The sequence below is a fragment of the Loxodonta africana genome, chromosome 10, assembly GCF_030014295.1.
Source record: "Loxodonta africana isolate mLoxAfr1 chromosome 10, mLoxAfr1.hap2, whole genome shotgun sequence".
NCBI lineage: Eukaryota > Metazoa > Chordata > Mammalia > Proboscidea > Elephantidae > Loxodonta > Loxodonta africana.
Window position 1 is genome coordinate 30172241 of NC_087351.1, and position 19368 is coordinate 30191608.

Genomic DNA, 19368 nt, shown 5'->3' on the forward strand with positions numbered 1-19368 from the left:
GGGCGGGTTTTCCTCCGTCTAAGGCTCCGGGAGGCCGGTTCGGGCTGGGGCGGGGGTGCTGATCTCTCCGCCCGCTCCCACCCGTCCGAAGCCCAGCCAAGCCTGAGCTGGAGGCGGGCCAAGACAAACGGGGCGCGGTCCCACAGAGGCTTGCACGCCGAGCCTCGCCTGCTCACTGCACCCCAACACCCGCCCGAGTACGCGCGCACACACACACACACACACACGACACGAACCACGCCCACCCCACTCGGATCCAGAGAAGGATTCAAAAGAACATCTACCAGCTCCGCAGCATCGTACACGGAAGAAGCAGGTGAGAAAAACTTCTCTCTCCACGGTGCTGCCTGTTTCTGCCGCCTTGCTCTGTGACCGAGGTGGGTTCACAGTCCTTCTCCTCGGTGGTAACTTTGACAGGAGGTTTTTGGCCGCGGAGGCCCCTTCTAGCAGAGGCAGGGTTGGGGGACCGGACTGATGGAGCTGAGGAATGGAGAGAGAGGTAAAAGTCTAGTTCTTGTACAAGTTAGTGAGTCTACTTCCCCACCCCAATGTTTGCTTTCCGCGGCTCGGCAAAGATGCCAGCGTGAACGCTCTAGTGTCTAGAACCCAGGCTCAGAGGGAGCCCACAGAATCAGGGAACCGAAGGGAGGCCGGGGGAGCCCTGCACTTCGCGAAACCAACGATTCTTTGCTTCGAACCCAGGTTTGTCCCCAGATTTAAGAAGCTAGGCCTTGTCCAGTTTTTGCAGACATAACTGACATTTGGAAACTGGTGTTTTCGTTTTCTGTTCCTTAGTCTCCTGTTTCTCCTCACCCTTAACCCACCCTCAGCCAGTGTTGTGAAATTCTTCCAGGCGCTTTACCAACAGTTTTTTTCTCAAAGCTTTCTTACTGACAACGCTGGGATCCTCAGCTTTCCTACTCTGAGACAGCATATCAAATGGAAACAGCACGTGGGTAAAACAGAGAATCTTTATTTAGGAAGGACAGTAACAACCATTTCAGCACCATGTTGGGGTCCAGGGAAATTTCAAGTGAGCCAAGACCCTTCGTTCCTGACATTAAGAACCTTATACTCAGGTGGTAAATATAATCACTGGAAACCCAAGTGACATAATTATCTGAACAGTACATGGCCAACTTCCCAGAAGCAGCCTCGGTTATTCAAAGACCTACCTAACTAAATAGCTACTAGCTAGTTAGTGCAGGAAGGTGATTGTGTTTACAGACACACTTTAATTCAAACAAACTTTTACAAAGTAGATAAAAAGGAGAGTAAAATATTTTTTGAATTCCTGCAAGTATTCTGTGTAGGTTTCCTTTAAACAGCAACTTTCAGTGGCACTTTTAAAATTAGCTTTGATTTTTCTAGACATTACTGATATGGAATATAAAAGCCATGTGGCACACTGGAAAACTTACAGTCCCAGGAACACCATTGTGACCTTCGGCAAATTATGTTCTCTTTCTTTGTTCCTCAGTTTCTTTATCTGTGAAATGAGGGGCTGGCAGATGATTTCCAAATTCTCTCCCTCTCTGATGTTGTAACTGTTTGGGGGAGGGTTAACTGGTAGTAACATGGCTGTTATATAAAAGAAGGTACTCCAGTAATGTGGAAAAGGACTGTAGTTTGGCAGAGCGGGTGGGAAAAAGTATCCCAGGAAAAGAGAAGTGACTTGTGCTATTGTCCAAATATGTCAGAATTTGCAGGCACAGTAAGAGGTTTGTCAGGTTAGTGTTGGAAGTACTTGATGGTGTGATTCATGAAATAGATGGATAAGAAAATGAACCAGTGAAGGGTGGTGAAACCCCTCTTTTGGAATTTTCTTTTAATCTGCTTTTGAACAAAGAGCAATCTCTGTAAACAATTATTCTCAAAAGAACACCTTGAAATACCTGGGAAAGAGACGGTGGGTGCAAAGCCCAGAGTCTGTAGAAAGGTGAATGTTTAATCTTTATCTTTGTTTGGAAATACAGGCCTGTCAGCAGGACTTTGTCCCCGTTTTGCCTGAATCAATAGTGTCCCTGCTTCCTGGAGCCATCAGTGATCCTTTTCATGAGAGTTTCATCCTTGTTTAACTACTATTTCTGTTACTAAAGGAAACTGTGGTGGCTTGGTGGTAAAGAGCTATGGCTGCTAACCAAAAGATCAGCAGTTTGAATCTACCAGACACTCCGTGGAAACTCTATGGGGCAGGTCTACTCTGTCCTATAGGGTCTCTATGAGTTGGCAATGGGTTTGGTTTTTGGTTTCGTTCTGTTACTGAATAAGCTCCATGCTTATAGAGTCAAAAAATGGTACAGTTAGAAAGAAACTTAGAGATTTTCTAGTCTACCCACTCCATTACGTAACTGTATAGTTATCCCAAAGACAGCATTAAACATACATGTGCCATAGAAAGGGAAAGTGCACCAACACTGGAGTCCTGAGAAGGCAAACTTATGTTTCCTGTGTCTATGTGAGGGGACGGTATTGACTTGAGGAAGAGACATAGAAAAAAATCCAGGGTAAGGGGAATGACTTTCAAGTTCAAGCTGTCAGAACATTTTAAAAGATGTATTTTTTTTGAACTGGCAATTGCTTTACACGTATTAATATTTCTGACCAAAATATAATGTTCATTAATCAGACTACAATTCTTTGTGGCATTTTGAAATGTAACTGTGTAAACACTAAATGCATTTTAATGAAAAAAAATTTTTTTTTTCAAAACCCTATTTTCTGTTTCAACGTAACCTTACTGTGCCAAGATGAGAAAAAAAAACAACCCTTCACCATCATCTAACTGGCTTTTTGCATTGTCAACTATGTGGGCAGGTTGTGAATCCCTCAAAGGCTGGCAGGTGAAAGCCCAGAGGCAGAGAAGGGACCTGGCAGTGGTCAAGAGGCTGGAGGCTGCTCCCCAGCACAACTGCATAACTCCAAAATCTGCTCGCTTCTCTCTTTAGTGTCTCAAAACAGACTGGTTTAAAGTGCAACCTAATCTTGTAGATTGCGTCCTGCCTCATTAACATAACTGCCGATAATCCCACCTCATCAACATCAGGGAGGTAGGTTCACAACATATGGGAAAGTCACATCAGATAACAAAATGGTGGACAATCACGTGATACTGGGAATCATGGCCTTGCCAAGTTGACATACATTTTTGGGGGGACACAATTCAATCCATAACATCATATTAGTGGGATTTCAGGAATCATCCAGTAGGATTTCAGGAATTATCCAGTAAGCTAGATGCAGAGCTTTCTTGGGAACCTTGAAGCCCTCTGGCTGTACCTGGGAATCAGGCCAACCTTGTTGGTAACCACTGCCCAAACTAATCATGTTTGTAAACATTAAGAAAAGTGGGGAGAGTCTGCACTGTTGGGGGTCTCCAAAGTGAGATCAGAAACAAGGAGGGATAACAAAAAGAACTTGGGACCTATGGTCAGAAAAAGAGATTCTTCTATTTCACAAACAACTAATGCTCAATTCCTAGGTGTCAGGCACTGTTTTAAATGCTAAGAATGTAGAGACAAATAGGACAATTCTTCTCTCAAAGAGTTCCATCTAATGGAGAGCTACAAGTACATGGATGAGATCAATTAACCATCAGAGAAATGATTGTTAACAGCTTATATTTCCCTGGTTAACAGCAGCCTGAAGTAAAATGAGATCCATCCCACCTATGGGGAACTTCAGATCAGCTCACATTCTTCTCTGAGCATTCAGGAAGTTTCCAGGGGGTATAAACATGCTTGCAAAATAGCCCTTATAACCTACACAAGGAGGCTGCCTTTTTGCTCCTTTCCTGCCCCAGTTCTCTGTATGAGGTCTATCACTGTCATACAAAGGGACAGCACTACTGAGAATATCTGAAAATGCCAATACACAGCGTTCTTTTCTTCTTTGGACCGTAAATGGTCTGATTTGATGCTCCTGCTAATGTATCCTGGCTTGCCTCAAGTTTATCCCAATAGGATCCTCAAATGGGGAAATGTACTTTGCCTGCCAACATTGTAGTGTTCTGCTTTATACTGGTTTGTTATGTGCTGGCAGAATCCTGGAGTTCAAGAAACAACCTTTATTTTTATTCACTTTTATTGCCGTGGCCTCTTCCTAGGACCCAGGAGCTGGATTAGAAAGGAATTTGAATGGCATACTCTATACCCTACCTGACACTGCCTTTGTATCTTTCTCCTACCCCCTCATCGTTTTCTTCTTCTAAAGTGAATCCTTTCCCAGGAACATCACAGACTCTTACAAAAACAAGCTGACTCACCCAGCTTTTCAGACACACCCAGACACGTCTAAAAATTAGTCAATGGGACTTGGGACTCCTGTACTGAGCACAGTGAATCCACCAAGAAAGAAGTGGACAACTCACCCCAGGATAGGGTGGGATTGAGGATGGTCAGCAAGGCCTCGTAGAGGAGGTGTTGCTCGAGATTAGCCTGGAAAGATGATGAGCAGATACTCTCCCTGCAGATGAGGGGTTTGTGGTCTGATTATTATTCATCGGCTGTTTGATCCTGGAGCTTCCTCACAAGAAAAATAGATTTACATAATACTCATCTGTAGGTTCTATAAAGTAATTCTGGTGTCTTTGGCCCCCTATTTTTTCCATGTGAGCAACAAATCCACTTTATGGGGTTTTAGCATCAGTATTGCATTGATGGTGGAGATTATCAATTTTACTGTGTTTAAGGAACAGAAGATTCAGTGCTCAAGGTTAGTCTCTTGTGGACAGGTAAGGATGAAAGGAAAGAGGAGCTCAAGGAATAGGGCAGAGATATTTCTGGGGGTTGGTAGCTGGGAAGTTGAGAGGAAGGGCAGAGGGCTAACAGCTGTCACACAGCTTCTCTAGAAATGCTTTCCTAGCTTAGCGTCTTTTTATGCAACCAGGTTATGTGGATAAGTAGAAAATACAGGAGGAGCCATCCTGCTGGGAGACTGTATCTTACTTTGCAGGCTTCTTCAGTTCTTGGGAGTTGGCTCATTAGATCAGAGACAATAACTCATGGATCCAGACTATTGCATGTCTAGATGAAACCTTGGTCCTCCTGCCATGGGCAAGAGTAAGAACCACAGACATCAAAAGAAGGCAACTTCTGACAAAAGGCTGTGTTTATCAGACTGCCTCTCAGAACAAATCTCTAACCCATTTAGATGGGTTAATATTTGCCCCAGTCATACCCAGAGAAAAGGTGAATGACTCCCCTCGTTTGTCCAAGAGCAGTGCCCTTGGTTTTCATGTCTCTGCCAGGGATTAGAGATCATCAGTTCTATTCTCCCCACCCTGTTATCTGAACACTATATAATCTGAACAGGAGGGGGCCTCCAGGTCCACACAGCTGGAATCCATCTCCTGGAACAAACAGCTGGAACTCATCTCCAGTTGGAGGGAAACGGCCAGAATTTTTTAAGATTCTTCTCCTGGGTAATCTACTGTTCAGTTGTTTATACAGATACTGTTTCTAGCCTTCTATGCATTTCAGTGAAGGCATTTTTATCCCCTTCAAAACCTCTGGACCCAAGCTCATGAGCTAAGAAAAAACCAAATCAGATTCTAAAATTTAAAATGGGAACAGGTTTCTTTTGGGGTGGGCTATACTTTTTTTTTTTTTTTTATACATGGAGCCTTGGTATCTCAGTGGTTTAGAACCTGGCTGCTAATCAAAAGGTTGGCAGTTCTAACCCACCAGCTGCTCCTTGGAAACCTTGTGGGACAGTTTTACTCTGTCCTACAGGGTCACTATAAATTGGAATTGATTTGACAGTAATGGTTTTTTATAGGGTTGCTATGAATGGGAGGAAACCCTGGTGGCATAGTGGTTAAGTGCTATGGCTGCTAACCAAAGGGTCAGCAGTTCAAATCCACCAGGAGCTCCTTGGAAACTCTATGGGGCAGTTCTACCCCTGTCCTATAGGGTCACTATGAGTCGGAAGGAACTGACTTGACAGCAACGGGTTTGGTTTTTTGGTTTTATGAATGGTAATGTGCTCCATGGCAATGGGTTTGTATTTTTTTGGTTTGGTATATGTGGACAAAGGAGCCCTGGTGGTGCAGTGGTTAAAGCAATTGGCTGCTAACTGAAAGGTAGGTGGTTTGAACCCACCAGCTGCTCCTCAGGAGAAAGATGTGGCAGTCTTCTTCCATAAAGATTTATAGCTTTAGAAACCCTGTGGGGCAGTTTTACTCTGTCCTGTAGAGTCACTACGAGTTGGAGTCGACCCGACAGCTGTGGGTTTTGGTTTGTATGTGTGGACAAAGGGAAATTAGTGAGACTGAGAGTAAATGGAGGTTTAGAAAGGAATCCTGAATTGTGATAAAGTCCCAAAAGGTCTGGGGATGCCATTTACGGATGGGCATTGGAGCCCCTGGGCACAGGCATTATATGTGGCTTAACAAGGGAAGGGAAACCCTGGTGGCATAGTGGTTAAGTGCTGCGCCTGCTAACCAAAGGGTTGGCAGTTTGAATCCTCCAGGTGCTCCTTGGAAACTCTGTGGGGCAGTTCTACTCTGTCCTACAGTGTCGCTATGAGTCAGAATTGACTTGATGGCACTGGGTTTGGTTTTGGTTTGTTAACAAGAAAAGAAACAGAAAATATGCTTTTAGCAGTTTCCTTCTCACCTTTCCTATTAATTTCTTTCCTTAAAAAATTTTTGGAAGCTCTTTAAAAGTAAAGTTGAACACATGCCAAGATTCAAAAGAAGGTAAACTGGCAAGTTGAAGGGAGGGAAGAAGGAAAAGAGGTAAGAGAAATATGTTATGCTTTCACTTTTGGGTCTGTGGCTCTAGACTACACAAGAATGTGAATCTCTATCTATGTAAATTATAGCCATTAGCAGTGAAGTTAACTCCCTGGTGCACAAAGTTTGATGGATCTCTTGAAAATAAACCATTGCCTAGGGGGAGAAGAAGGGAATTATTAATTCCTGTGAGGACTAGGGAAAACCTGGTGGCGTAGTGGTTAAGAGTTACAGCTGCTAACCAAAAGGTCAGCAGTTCAAATCCACCAGGTGCTCCTTGGAAACGCTATGGGGCAGTTCTATTCTGTCCTGTAGGGTCACTATGAGTCAGAATTGACTCGACAGCAGTGGGTTTGGTTTCTTGGTTTTGGTGAGGACTAGGGAATTGGTTTGAGACAGAGGACAAAGTTAGTCCAAAGAACAGATGTGACAAATTCACTGATGAAAAGCTGACTGACAGGATATGTACATAAAGAGTTTCATCACCAAAATGTGAGGGTCTACACCTCTGGCCTAGAAAGATTCACTTCTGCACCACAAATAATGTCTCTTTTAATTTTCTTCCAGTTCCATTTTTTGGGGAAATTTAGAGTTGAATATAAGAGTGAGGAATTTGTGAGTGAGGGAATAGATGTTAGATATTTGTGGCCGCAATGTGTGTTTTCTGAGATTTGGGTTCTGGGTGTCTTAAGGAGTCAAGATGACAATAAACCTAAGGGAAACCTTCACTGAGTTGTTATGGGATGAATGTGCAAATTATGCAAATCAGAAAAAAAAATACTCTTTACCTCTCCGGAGTGGGATGGGAAGGCCTTCAACCTCCAAAGAGCAAGTGGCTTTTTAGGAGGCCAAGCCCCCCTGGAGTGTCATTCCAGTGCCTTAACTAGTGGTGATGTATGGGCTTGGCTTACGCGTTGAGTCTTAAGGGATGATGCATCTCTATGAGATTGGACCACGCGTCACCTGGTCGTCCACTTCCTCCAGCTGGTGGGTTGTGCCACCAACTAAAACAAACTTAACTCTATGATTCCATGGTCACTGGTCTTTTACTGGTGAAACTAGGAAAGGGTCTCTTATCTTTCATGAGACCCACAGAGTTCCAGACTTTAGAGCTAGCAACTCTGTTATTTTACAGATGAACAAACTAGATCTGGAGAGGAAAATGAAGTCAACCATTAAAAAAAAAATTATTAAGGGAACCCGCCAGTCGTTCTGCGGAAGAAAGATGTGGTAATCTTGCTTTCATAAAGATTACAGCTTTGGAAACCCTATGGGGCTGTTCTACTGCGTCCTATAGGGTCACTATGAGTTGGAATCAACTTGGCAGCACCGTTTTTTACTATGAGGCAGGCGCTGTGATTCAAGGGTGAATAAAATGGGCTCTGCCCTCCTGTAGATTACACACCAGTAGGCAACATTGACAAGTAAATAGACAACTGTTTGCCCAAGATCACATGAATAATGGCATGCTTGGAAATGGCTCCCCTGAAACCTGACAACAGGTAAATATTTTGTGATATCCTGTTGGCAGATTCTGAGGTTTATTGCTTTTACTTTGACATTTGTGTCTAATGAGGTGTCCTTGGTCTTAAAATCTAAATCGCAGAGAGTTGGGATGCAGACTCTAGACAGGTCTGCTAGCTCAGACTCTCTTCTGTGACCAGTGGTATCCCCACGATGTGTGCAACACTGGCATCTCCTACTAAGACCAACAAACTCTGAGACAGCGTGGAAGACGTCAGCCGCATTCTTGTCTACCACTGCCACCTAATGACTCTTATGGGTACCACCAGCTCTGGTTCTACTTCCTGATTTTTGTAGTCTGGGACTCTGGCACCAGGCAAGGGATGTAGGCTGCGTGACCTCTAAGGTCCCATCTAATCCCAAGAGCCTGTCATTCTACAACTGCCTTTGACATTAGAGAAGCCAGTATTTGTCCACGCAAAGCAACAGACTTAACTGGTTACAAATCAATAAAATTTTGATGAGGTTTTCCAAAAAACTAGAAAGAGAAAACACACTCAGGAGAATGAAAAGCACAATGTCAATGTGAAGAGCTTGGCACATGGGCAGCGTGGCAGCCCAGCCCGCTAGTTGGAGCAGCGACAGTGTATGAATAAATACTGTTTTAGCCGTGGCTCACCCCTCTGCAATCACAAAGCGCTTTCTCGTTCAGCTTCCATGGACACAATTTGACTTGATTTTATTACAAAATTATAATCTGTGTGTTTAGTGGAAACTTTTCCAGCTGCTATTTTAGTTCAGTGTTGTGAAATGACCAAAAAATCCCCTTAGATCATAATTTAGTATTCTTCAGTAGTATACCAAATTTGTCTATGTTTATTAAGATCCAACAGACAAGGTGGAGCAATGCCAAATGCTGGTTAGAAAGAAAGCTCACTCTATCATCTGCCTCCCTATGTGACCAAGGATTTCCTCATCTCTCTAGACTCACAGTGATACTTACTCCCAGTGCTGCCAGGGCCCATGGCCTTTTTAAGGGCTACAAAAATATTTGAGATACGAAAAATAGCATTTATTGACTCTACACACACAAAGGGACAAGGTACAAATTAAATAAATAATAATGAAGTGTCTACGAAAGTGTACCGTTTACCTTTTAAACTTAGGATTCATAAGAATTCCATCATATTTAAGAATCATTTCAAGGGCAGGTTTTTCTCCTTTTAGAAGATTTTCTTCATGTGTGTGATGAGTGCCAGGAAATCGTAGCCAATCATAAATTAAATGAGTTACTCCTAGACAATTTTAAAATCAAAACTATTAAAAATTTATGGCTAAAAATTGTATTTATTGTAAGATGTGGGTGCAGTCACATATGTTTGGTGTAACATGGAGCAGACCTAAGATGGTTTTTAAAGGCTCTGTTTGGAAACACTGGTGGAGTAGTGGTTAAGAGCTATGACTGCTAACCAAAAAGTCTGCAGACTGAATCCTCCAGGCACTCCTTGGAAATTCTATGGAGCAGTTCTACTCTGCCCTATGGGGTCAGCATGAGTCAGAATGGACTGGAGAGCAGTGGGTTTGGTATGTTCTTTAAAATTGTCACCAACATGCTTCTAAGGGTACAGAACGGTAAACATGTCCTTCCTAGGGGAACTAAAGGTATAATCAGAATCTACCTGCTGCAAGCACCAAATACTTTTCAATTCTCAAATCTTCAAATTTCATAAGGAATCTAATCTTAAAGGTGGTTTTCTATTTCACTATACTTCATATTTGTTTGATTCTATTTTAAATTATCCATCACTGAGTTAAAATTATGGAAGAAGCACCCTTTTGACCCTATGTTTGAGTGTCTGTGACACACCACCTTGGAATGTATGCATTCTACCATTTGACAGTTCTTGAACAATGATGGCAGGAATCTTTTTTCTTCTTCTTTTGAGGATGACATTTAAGAAACATAAGTGCATATTGGAAGGCCTTTGATTTGATGAAAAAGTCTAAGGAGTTGTTTTCCTCTTACCCCTGGTGGCATCCTTTGCCTGCTGTGTGACAATGTATGTACATATTCAGGGAAACTATAGAAAATATTCTCTGGGAATAATCCAAATTGTTCCTGATGTGAGAAGCTCCCATAGCAATAGAATAGGCTGGAATTCTTCCTCCAACCCCCTGTTAAGAGTTGACCCCAGACCTACTCCTAAGCATTACATGGCTTCTTCCAAGCCCTTCTTCTGTTCTTACCAAATAGTACGTAATACTTCCACATTTGGGGATGAACCACCTGCTTTTGGGGGAAGTAGGTCTGCCTCCCTTCACCTCAGGGGGAAACTCTTCCCTTCACAGCTGGCTAATTGATTTGTCCTGGAACCCTGTCTTCAACAATCCTCTGCTTTATGCTTCCCTATGTTCAGAATTCCTAAAACCCCTCTTCTTCACAGTTCTCACCTTTTACATAACTATCTCATCTCAGTAAATTGGAGCTCCCCTTTCCCATGGATGGCACATGCTCCTTTTGAGGAGGCATTTGGTATGTCTTCATGGTCTTTGTGTTCCCAGGACCTAGCACAGTGCTTAGTACTCAGTAGGGCTTATGTAATATTTGTTACTTAATTAATTAAAGAACATGAATTTTGTAATTGTGATTTTGTAATGCTAAGACTGATGGAAAAGTAAATACTCAGCGATCCTAGGGGTAAAAAAGAATGGTTGGGGCTGGAAGTCGTATTCAAGAAACCATTAAATAGACTTTCCAGAGGAATAGATTGACAAAATCTGGAGATTAATGAAGAAGGGAAAAGAAAAAATAAAATTAGGTGACTGAGGATTCTGATTCATGATGCCCTGTCAGAAAAGCCCCTGTTCTTTCAGCCTAATTTGGCAATGCTGTTCTGTGCCCCTGCTATGCCTCTTTTTGCTCTTGGCAGGGGCCTCTGTTGGAAGAGATGGTGATGGGCCTGGGCTCCCTGTTGTTGGTCTTCATGCTGGGCCTGGGTCTGACCCCACCAACCCTGACTCAAGACGGCTCCAGTTACAAACACTTCCTGACCCAGCACTATGATGCCAAACCAAGGGGCTGGAATGAGAGATATTCTGAAAGCGTAATGGGGAAATGAGGCTTGACCACACCCTGCAAAGGCACCAATTCCTTCATTCATGGCAACAAGGGGAACATCAAGGCCATCTGTGGAAATTGGAATGGAATCCCTCCCATTATCTCAGGGAACATCTAGCTCAATTGGCATAACACAGCTTATAAAGAAAATGTTCTGCATGCTCTACTTTTTTTTGTTTGTTTGTTTTTCTACTTTTGTGAGTAGCATCTGGGGTCTTAAAAGCCTGTGAGTGGCCATCTAGGATACGCCACTGGTCTCACCCCTTCGGGAGAAGGAATAATGAAGAAAACTAAGGATACAAGGGAAAGATTAGTCTAAAGACTAATGGACCACATCTACCACGGTCTCTACCAGACTGAGCCCAGTACACCTAGATGGTGCCCAGCTACCACCACTGACTGCTCTGACTGCGATAAAAGTAGAGGATCCCATACAGAGCTGGAGAAAAGTGTAGAACAAAATTCTGACTCAAAAAGAAAGACCAGACTTGCTGGCCTGACAGAGTCTGGGGAAACCCTGAGAGTACAGCCCACAGACACCCTTTCAGCTCAGTAGTGAAGTCACTCCTGAGGTTCACCGTTCAGCCAAAGAGTGGACAGGCCCATAAAACAAAATGAGACTAAAGGGGCACACCAGCCCTGGGGCAAGGACTAGAAGGCAGGAAGGGACAGAAAACCTGGTAATAGGGAACACAAGGTTGAGAAGGGAGAGTGTTGACATGTCATGGGGTTGTTAACCAATGTCATAAAACAATATGTGTACTAACTGTTTGATGAGAAACTAGTTTGTTCTGTAAACCTTCATCTAAAGTACAATAAAAAATAATGGAATCTCTCACACAGAAAATTTAAGAATAAGCAAATCTTCTTTCCAGATCACCACTTGCAGGCATGTAGAAGGGTTCCTCTGGCTGCCATGCTGGTACAGAGCTACACAAGAGTTCAGAGACATTGTTGTTGCCTGCAGAAGTGACTCACCTGTCCACTTTAACAAGTCTTTTTTTCTGTCCACAACCAATAGGCCACTAGCCCAGAGCTGGGGCTGCCATCTTTCTGTGGCGCTTCCCCTCCACAGCCCAGAATGGTGGGGGCAACATTCATTGCCAGAAGCTCAGAAAATGTGCTACCTAGATCTTTTGTTTCCTGTTTTACAACACATTTAATAAATCAAAATGTCTGAAATCAGTAAGAATCAAAGCCTTCTCACTGATTGATGACATATTGAGCTTTCCCCAAGTTCTCTATTCAGATACTCCCCCAAGAGAATGGGATGAACTAGAAATGCCTTTTCCCTTATCAGTCAGCTCTAGGCATAGTAGGGAGGTAGGCTTTACCTTTCATGAAGGTAATGATAATAAGTTGATTTTACAGAGCGAGCTGGGAAAATTCCATGGCTCGTAGCCCCTGAGAATAATTTTCAGGTGAAGCAAATTATTTTTGCTATCAAATAGTAAGTCAGTATTACTTTTCTAAATAGGAGACCATGGGGAGAAGAGTCTGGGAGTAAGGAGCAACAGATTAATTACAGTCTCTCTGTAACACACACAAACACGCACACTTAAATATCCTGCATGAATACCAAAATCCATTCAGGGTAGCCATCTCTTGTCTTAAGCAGGAGTTACTTTTGATATTGGTTTGAGTGGAATGCTCCCAGGATGTTCTTTTGTCATGGTTATTTAATATAAACTTTAATTTTTTTTATTACATTGTTTTCTTTTTACTGTTTTACGTCATGATGTCTGGCAACTGTGAGGTCTTAGAAAAGTTACAGAAAGATTCTGAACTTATCACTTATTTTTCTTCAACTAGATTTGTTTTCAAGTAAACATAAACTTAGGTTAACAAACACTTTCTTTGTAAAACTCACTAATCAATCCACAGGTTCAATGGTTCCCTTCACTACCTAATTTCTATCAACAGATACCTGGATATTTTATTTAGAATGTGTTGTTGTTAGTCATCACTGAGTCAGCTCCAACTCATGGCAACCCCATATACAGCAGAAAGAAACATTGCCTGGTCCTGTACCATCTTCCAGCACTATGTTAGGTAATATTCTGTTTGGATCCGTAGAGTTTTCATTAGCTGATTTTCAGAAGTAGATCAACAGGCCTTTCTTCCTAGTCTGTCTTAGTCTAGCAACCACCGTGGCTGACCCTGCTGGTATTTGAAATACTGGTGGCATAGGTTCCAGCATCCTAGCAACATTCAAGCACACCACAATACAACAAACTGACAGATGGGTGGTGGTATTTAGAAAGTAATTGTTAATAAACTACAATTATAGGTCACTAGTTTAAAAAAAAAAATTTTTTTTTTTTTTTAGTTTAGCTGTCTTGTGAATTTATGACTAGTGGTCACAGTATTGCCTATGGTGGCCTCTCCTGATGTCTGCATTGCCTTGAAATGGGTCAAAAGACCTGATTACCCAATGTCCAGGTGTCATCTGGGAGAAGGTAGACTCACTGAAAGTACTCAGACTTATGGAGGAAGGAGAAGTAGGCTGCTGGTACACTTTCACCACAGAAATCTCTCCACCATCTGTTAGCCATAAAGCACTGTCATTTCCTAAGAAAATAGAGAGAAAAAAAGTTTTCCAAACCTCTTATTAGAACATTTGACTTGTTATAAAATCTCAAAAACCTATTAGGAAGTGAGGAAGTCACAGCTTTTAGTAGAAAACTTGTACCCTTTTCTCAAGTCTCCTAATCAGTATATCTCGCTGAAGAGAGGCAAAGTGACTTCCTATCGGTCAGTGCTCCACTCATGGTATTGACGGGGAAAGTCAAAGATATGGGTGGACCACTGTGGATTGAATTGCGTCCCCTGAAAATATGTGTTTTAGACCATAAGCCCTAGACCTACGGATGTAATCTCATTTGGGAATAGGTCTTTCTTTATTATGTTAATGAGGTCATACTGCTGTAGGGTGTGTCTTAAGTGAATCACTTTGAGATATAACAGGAAGAGATTAGGCACAGAAGCAAGAAAGGACAAATAGGGGAAGATAGATACCACGTGGAGATCTCCAAGGAACACCGGGAAGAATCCCAGAGAAGTGGAGACAAGGGTTTCTCTCAGAGCGGACAGAGAGAGACCTCCCCCAAAGCAGATGCCCTAAATTCCAGATTCTAATCTCCTAAACTGTGAGAAAATAAATTCATGTTCTTTAAGGCTACCCACTTGTAGTATTTCTGGTATAGTAGCACTAAAAAACTAAGACAACCATTATTATATTGACCATGTCATAGCTGTGAAAACTCACGTCCTCTTCAAACATCCACTGAGAGCATTATGCTTACATACCTTGCTCTGGTGTTAGGGGAAATGACTGCTTCACAGGAAATCACATGGCCATGGGATGAGGGTGCTTCCTGATCTCCTGGGTGGAGATAGCAGCTGAGTAGCTAATCTTAGTACTTTCAATCTGAATCTCCTGTACTATCACAACTAAAAGCTGTTTGGAATGAAGAGTCAAGTGTCAGGCAAATCATTTATCTTAAGCAAATCGTTTAAGGAATTGAAGTCGGTATCAGCTGTGCTTTGTTGACTTCACAAGGAAAAGAGAAGAAAAACTCCAAAAATGTCAAGTGCCTTAAAGAATGGTGACATCCAAGGAAGAAAATTCTGTACAACTTAGAGAACAAAAAATTTTCCAGGAACACAACATAAATTTCAATAACTAACATCTCATAGTTTACAAGTGGCCTTCCAATTTCTTGGGATACAAGTAACCTACAGAATAGAGAGAGAGTCAACACAGCTTTGTTGTTGATGTTAGGTGCCCTCGAATCAGTTCCAACTCATAGTGACTCTATATACAACAAAACCAAACACTGCCTAGTCATGTGCCATCCTCATAATCGTTGCTATGTTTGAGCTCATTGTTCCAGTGTATCAATCTATCGCATTGAGGCTCCTCCTCTTCTTAGCTGATCCTCTACTTTACCAAGCATGGTGTTCTTTTCCAGGGACTGGTCCCTCCTGATAACATGTCCAAAGTACGTGAGATGAAGTCTTGTCATCCTCGCCTCCAAGGAGTACTCTGCCTGTATTTCTTCCAAGACAGACTTGTTTGTTCCCCTGGCAGTTCATGGTGTATTTAGTATTCTTCGATAACACTATCATTCAAAGACATCAATTCCACCACGCATCTGTGGGTTTGTCGTACTGTGGTGGCTTGCGTGTGGCTGTGATGATACTGGAAGCTTTGTCATCGGTATTTCAAATTCCAGCAGGGTCACCCTTGGACAGGTTTCAGTGGAGCTTCCAGATTAAGACAGATTAGGAAGAAGGACTTGGCAGTCTACTTCTGAAAAAATTGGCCAGTGAAAACAACACAGCAGAGTCAACCGTTATTTTTTCTAGATGGGAGGAAGCCAGGGAAACGAAGACAAATGATGATGATAAAATTATATTGCCAACATTTCCTGAGTACTTACATACCACATATTAGCCATTGTGATAAACACTTTACGTTGATTTTCTCCTTTAGTCTTCATAACATCCATAGGGGGTAGGTTATTATTGTTATGCTCATTTTACTTATGAATAAATATACTGAGAGAAGTTGAATAATTTCCCCAGTGTCACAAAGCTGGTGTGGCAGAGGTAGATCTTTGAGATCACAGCATCAAAAGAAGTTCTTATTGGGAGTCAGTGTGGTACAGTGAGAAAGCCTTGGGGCAAGCCCTGACCGGAAAGTATGTGTTGGAGGACACTTTGGGTATCATTTCATTTTCTCTTCTAGCTGGAGCCTTGAGATGCACCCGTGGATCTCTGCATTGGACCTCTGTTCTCAAATATTTTTCTGTGGCTTGTTAACTTGGTTGGTTAACATCTTAGTTATCTAGTGTGGGTATAACAGAAATACCACAAGTGAATGGCTTTAACGAAGAGAAATTTATTCTCTCACAGTTTAGTAGGCTAGAAGTTCAAATTCAGGGTGCCAGCTCCAGGGGGGGAAGGATCTCTCTCTCTGTTGGCTCTGGAGGAAGGTCCTTGTCCTCAATCTTCCCTGGTCTAGGAGCTTTTTAAGGTAGGAACCCCAAGGCCCAAAGGACACACTCTGCTCTGGGTGCTGCTTTCTTGGTGGTATGAGGTTCACCTGTCTTTCTGCTCACTTCCCTCTTTCATATCTCAAAAGAGGTGGGCTCAAGACACAATTCAATCTTGTAGATTGAGTCCTGCCTCATTAACATGACTGCCACCAATCCCATCTCCTCAACATCATAGAGATAGGATTCATAACACACAGGAAAATCACATCAGATGGCAAAATAGTGGACAATCACACAATACTGGGAATTATGGCCTAGCCAAGTTGACACACATTTTTGGGGGACACAGTTCAATCCATGACAGTTAGTGTGGCTGAAGCCAGGGGTTTGATCTCCCATGAATAGTTTAACTCTTCTGTGCAACCAGTTATCTTGCTAGACCATGTTCTTGGTCACAAGACACAGCATGAGAGAAAGTAGGTAAGATCACGTAAGATTAGTGAAGAGGCTGGGAAAACAGCTCAAAGTAAATTGCTCAGCTAAAACTATATCCAGGTAATGAGTGTACCTTCAGAAGTTTTATCCGCTTGTCTTGGGGTGAGGAGTAAATGAAGATTGTCCAAACCCACCAATCTTCTTCCTTTCACTTCCCTTTCTTCCTAACATCATATCTTGTATCTACAAATGCAGACACAGGACTATGACATAAAGCTTTATATCTTTCTGTGCAAAGAAAAAATGCTATGAATCTAAGACGTGGGGTTTGAAAGAATGATAGCAATGCTTGATGGTGATAATTATTACTAATCAAAGGATAGGCTTAAGGTGGAATGAATTGCAGTTCATTTCAGCTCTATCCACCCACGCAGTACACTCTGCTATTGTGAAGCAGCATCTTTGAAAACGAAGGGCAGTAGCGCCCATATACATCGGTCCCGGGGTTCAGGGTGGCCTGCCCTTGGACAGCACAAGTTGAGATGATTGTTCACTTCCTATTAAATCAGGGATGATTTTTCTTTGCTCTAGTGAGTCAGCCCTGCCTCCTTGCGAGAACCCATTGCCGTCGAGTCAATTCTGACTCATAGCGACCCTATAGGACAGAGTAGAACTGCCCCGTAGAGTTTCCAAGGAGAGCCTGGTGGTCTCGAACTGCCGACCTTTTTGGTTAGCAGCAGCGCCTAACCACTATGCCACCAGGGTTTCCGCATTGCCAAGAAGCAAGTGTATTTACAGTTTATGTCAATGCCAAGAGTGAGCGCCAGATGGCAGTGTCTGAATAGCCATGATTGGCGCGTGATTTCCCCCTCCACCCTCAGCCCTTTAAACTGAGCTAGAGAGGAACTAGCTCTGAGCATAAACGGTCTGTAATACCCTGAATATTTACGGAGTGGGAGGAGAGAGGCCAGTAAAACATGATGGAAACAGCACAGGCTTTGGAATCAGATAGAACTGGATGCCGTCTTCAGTCAACAAAAACAATTAGTTCTGAAACTGCATGACTGTCTTTGTTGTTGCTCTTAAGTTTTTGTTTTTTAAATCTGTGTTAAATTTATGTTTGTTTGTAGCTGCCGAGACGTGGCCGCGCAATGATCCAGCAACTAGAGAAAATAGTCAACTCCCAACACATAATGTCACTTATGATGGAATTTATCTCCTATTCCTGTCTCTAGGCCCTCTGCCCATACTCTACTAACTTCCTTTTTCCTGCCCCTTGCTTTCTCTTGTCAAAGAAAAAAATTGCACCAGATAACGTTAAAACAGGCAAGGTTCACTTTATTCAAAAGGGTTGTTGTGAGGGAGGGGAATGGAGTAAGAAAAATCAGAGAAGCACCTCAACAGGGCAATGGGGAGAGTTCAGCTCCTTACTATGCTAGAAAAAAAGATCTACAAGCCTATTGCCAACAGTTGAACGTGACTCACAGTGACCCTATAGGACAAAGTAGAACTATCCATCAGGGTTTCCAAGGAGCAGATGGTGAATTCAAACTGCTGACCTTTTGGGTTAGCAGCAGAGTTCTTAACCACTGCACCACCAGGGCTCCAGGGACCATGAGATTTTAAAAAGTGTTAAGGGGGGTTGATCACCAGGTTGGGTGAATGGTTTACTAAGGTTGCAATTAAGGCCGTTTTGTTTGGAATGTTTTCTTTCCTGATGATAGTTCACAGGGATCCCAGAGGACCCAGGGCAAGAGAGGAAGAGGTTAAGGATTAGGTATTCTTAGGTTATAGGTTTTAAAGACTGAAGGAGAGAGCAAGGTTGGGAAGATAAAAAGGAAAAGCCTATTCTAAAGTTTAATTAAACAAAGGAAATTATTAAGTCCATTGTTGGCAGTAAGCCATTCTCTGGAACAAACAGGTGGGGGATATCTTTAACTATTGTTGCTCTCTGAGGACCTTTGGCCTCCAGTAAAATTTCACTTTGTCACTCTCCAGGCACCCCTAAGGTAGTGATGACTCTACAGAGGACCGGTTCATTGTTTCTGCTCTTGCTGCTGACCCTGCTGGGGCTGGGGCTGGTGCAGCCCTCCTATGGCCGAGAGAGCAAGTACCAACGATTCCTGAGGCAACACATGGATCCTGAGGGCTCGGGTGGCAATGATGGCTACTGCAACTTGCTGATGCAAAGACGGAAGATGACTACGAGCTGGTGCAAGCCCTTCAACACCTTCATCCATGAAGACATCTGGAACATCCGTAGTATCTGCAGCACCACCAATATCCAGTGCAAGAATGGCAGTATGAACTGCCACGAGGGTGTAGTGAAGGTCACAGACTGCAAGGAGACAGGAAGTTCCAGGGCCCCTAACTGCAGATATCGGGCCAAGACCAGCACTAGGCGGGTTGTCATTGCCTGTGAGGGTAATCCAGAGGTACCTGTGCACTTTGACAAATAGATGCCACCCTGAAGTGGTTAGGACACAGCATTTCGTCTTCAAATTACTCCTTGAATAGCAGTGAGTAATGTATTTGTGCTGTCCCAGGCTCTGCCTCCTCTGCTTACTTCTCACTCTTTTTCTCTATATAACCCATTCTGTTAAATGCATTAC

The 19368-nt window shown here is 42.8% G+C and overlaps 2 protein-coding genes across 4 annotated transcripts; both read left to right on the forward strand.

The window, feature by feature from the left end:
- Positions 1 to 208: 208 nt before the first annotated feature.
- Positions 209 to 19346, forward strand: RNASE4 (ribonuclease A family member 4). 3 transcript variants are annotated; one of them, XM_023540654.2, is made up of 2 exons: positions 209 to 316; positions 18755 to 19346. In XM_023540654.2, exon 2 carries the CDS (start codon positions 18772 to 18774, stop codon positions 19213 to 19215), a length of 444 nt encoding a protein of 147 aa, XP_023396422.1. In that variant the 5' UTR covers positions 209 to 316; positions 18755 to 18771; the 3' UTR covers positions 19216 to 19346. The 3 variants fall into 3 exon arrangements, with proteins under 3 accessions (XP_023396422.1, XP_023396421.1, XP_064148336.1); XM_023540653.2 differs by having other exon boundaries at positions 277 to 377; XM_064292266.1 differs by lacking the exon at positions 209 to 316 and adding an exon at positions 17913 to 18082.
- ANG (angiogenin) lies at positions 232 to 17865 on the forward strand. The gene is given in 3 exon segments (XM_023540655.2): positions 232 to 316; positions 11131 to 11410; positions 12153 to 17865. Coding segments are annotated over 2 exon segments (591 nt in total). The 5' UTR covers positions 232 to 316; positions 11131 to 11148; the 3' UTR covers positions 12482 to 17865.
- Positions 19347 to 19368: the final 22 nt, after the last annotated feature.